The sequence below is a fragment of the Amphimedon queenslandica genome, unplaced genomic scaffold, assembly GCF_000090795.2.
Source record: "Amphimedon queenslandica unplaced genomic scaffold, v1.1 AMPQUscaffold_13465, whole genome shotgun sequence".
In the NCBI taxonomy this organism is placed as follows: domain Eukaryota; kingdom Metazoa; phylum Porifera; class Demospongiae; order Haplosclerida; family Niphatidae; genus Amphimedon; species Amphimedon queenslandica.
In genome coordinates this window covers 268467-270625 of record NW_003546299.1, presented here as the reverse complement: position 1 = coordinate 270625, position 2159 = coordinate 268467, and the positions used below count along the sequence as shown (strand labels likewise).

General features: G+C 38.0%; 2 protein-coding genes across 2 annotated transcripts in view; both read left to right on the top strand.

The window, feature by feature from the left end:
- Positions 1 to 710, top strand: part of LOC100633382 (kanadaptin-like) — a 4790-nt gene extending 4080 nt beyond the window's left edge. The window contains exons 10-11 of the mRNA XM_011404711.2: positions 70 to 508; positions 584 to 710. Of these exons, the coding sequence (XP_011403013.2) occupies positions 70 to 508; positions 584 to 633 (489 nt within the window). The 3' untranslated portion in view covers positions 634 to 710. The remainder of the gene's footprint in view (positions 1 to 69; positions 509 to 583) is intronic.
- A 1183-nt stretch (positions 711 to 1893) lies between these two features.
- The window catches only part of LOC105312230 (gamma-butyrobetaine dioxygenase-like), a 6708-nt gene continuing 6442 nt past the window's right edge, over positions 1894 to 2159 (top strand). The window contains exon 1 of the mRNA XM_019994837.1: positions 1894 to 1985. Coding sequence (XP_019850396.1) covers positions 1894 to 1985 — 92 coding nt within the window. The remainder of the gene's footprint in view (positions 1986 to 2159) is intronic.

Below are 2159 nucleotides of genomic sequence, written 5' to 3'. Positions count from 1 at the left end.
TTCTGTTCACTCTACATGTACCTTATTTAATCCCTCCCTCTCTTTCTTCTACTGTTACTGATATTCTAGGAAGAAGTACGACTGAGGAAGCTTGTTAAAGTGGCAGAGCCATACAGATTGCCTGATTCAATAAAGATTGGTACTATTTCCACTCCTCCCTCTTCAAAAATATTCACTAAACAAACTGAATGTCAGGATAATCCTTTTAATCCAGCTCTGAATACACAAGAGCAACTTGAGCCCAATGATGTAATCCAATCCCAACCGTTAAAACAAACACTCTTGTCTTGTGATACTATTGATAGTCATGACAACTCCAGATCTACTGATAATGACAACCCTCCTTCCAACACTACACCCTCTCTTTCACCTTCTCTCCTCCCTCCTCCTCCTAAAAAGAAAGTAATTGGTCCTTCTTTACCAATTAGAAAGGAACCAACTGACAAGAAGGAAGAGGGCAATCAATGGCAAGAAGATGATAACTATGCATCATGGCTACCACCTGAAGGTTTGTTTGACTACCACATGTGCACATGTAAATGTTATGTATCTATGTTTCAAGAGTGTTCTCTATTTGCTGTAGATCAAACTGGAGATGGGAGAACTAAACTTAATGAAAAATTTGGATATTAAAAAGAAAGTAATTTTAAAACTATGTTTTCATAACTATTCTAAAAGATAATTTCACAAAATGGTTAAGATTAAGTCAAGAGATACATTTAATTATCATCATTAATCGTCAATTATTAATTGATTTTTTGTGAATCCGTTAGAGAAGATGATGCAGAAATGGTTCCATAGACATCTACAGTGGCATTTTGGTGTTTCCAACGAATATACAGTATTATAAAATAATAGGCACTAAATGTAATCCCTACTAGTAATCCACGACCTGCTGATGTTATAGCATGTGCTAATTGAATGCCTTTTCCATGTGAGCTACATGTACCATTGCGCAAATGGTCAGTTAAGCTGAACCAATTGATCCCCAAGTAAAACACAGAATGCACCAGAATTGGAAGAACCTGCTTCATCAAAACACCAATTTCTTCTCCATCTTTTTTCATTTGAATACATCTTCTAGGCATACCACAAGACAATGTCACTATGACAAGGAAAGTGTTTATCGCTTCAACAATGAGGCGTGGGATATCAGCATTATATATTATACCCCATTGAAGCTGGTGACATGTGTCATTGGTACTGACAGAACACCAACCCTGGAGCAATGCTTTGTCATATGTAAATGGTATCCATGTATACGTTAATGGTAATATAATTGATACTAGCACATAACCAACTTCAAACTTCCACGAATATTTCACAGCAAATGTAACGAGAAGCATGTGTACTGTAGCAGTCAGTGTGAAGAGTATACCCATCATAGAGACGGTCCTGTATAAGTATCCAGTTGTGACACAGTACATGTCATTATGATGGAGAGAAGAGTCAAGGACTGGTGAGACCTGGATTATTATAATAATGGAACGAGCAATAGAGGCTAGAGTTATGTAGAGGATGAGCCGCAGGGTTGGGAGTTTACGAGCATCTTTATCTCTACAGGTAAAAGCAGCATCAAGTATAAACACTAGGATGCAGCTAAGGAGAGCTCCTGCAGCAATACTGGAGCGAACTATCAGCAAGGTAGATCTATCCCACTGTGTTTCTTCATTTGCCATTGTTCTTCGAAGAACCTGCTTTTTAAACTAAAAGCAGTGTCTCCAGGGGCATTAATTAGAAATTTCCAATTTTCCCCCAGAAATTCCTACATTTCAAATTTTGACAAAAAAATTCGTAGATTTTTACCAAATTTCCTTAGATCATCAGATTTAAAATTCTTAAAATTTTATAAATCACGACCAATTAGAAGCAGCAGCGAGTATAAACACTAAGATGCAGCTAAGAAGAGCTCCTGCAGCAATACTGGAGCGAACTAGCAGCAAGGTATGCCACTGTGTATCTTCATTTGCCATTGTTCCTCTACTGTGAGCTAGGAGAGCCTTTAAAAAATTGATGATGCTTGATCTGACCAATTAAATGCCGGCACTGGTTATAGATATACCACGTGATAACACGTGGTTGTACCACGCCCGTTACAAACCCACACCCCAATCGAATGATCCCGATTTCCCAAACACAAAAACAGCAAGACACTCGAC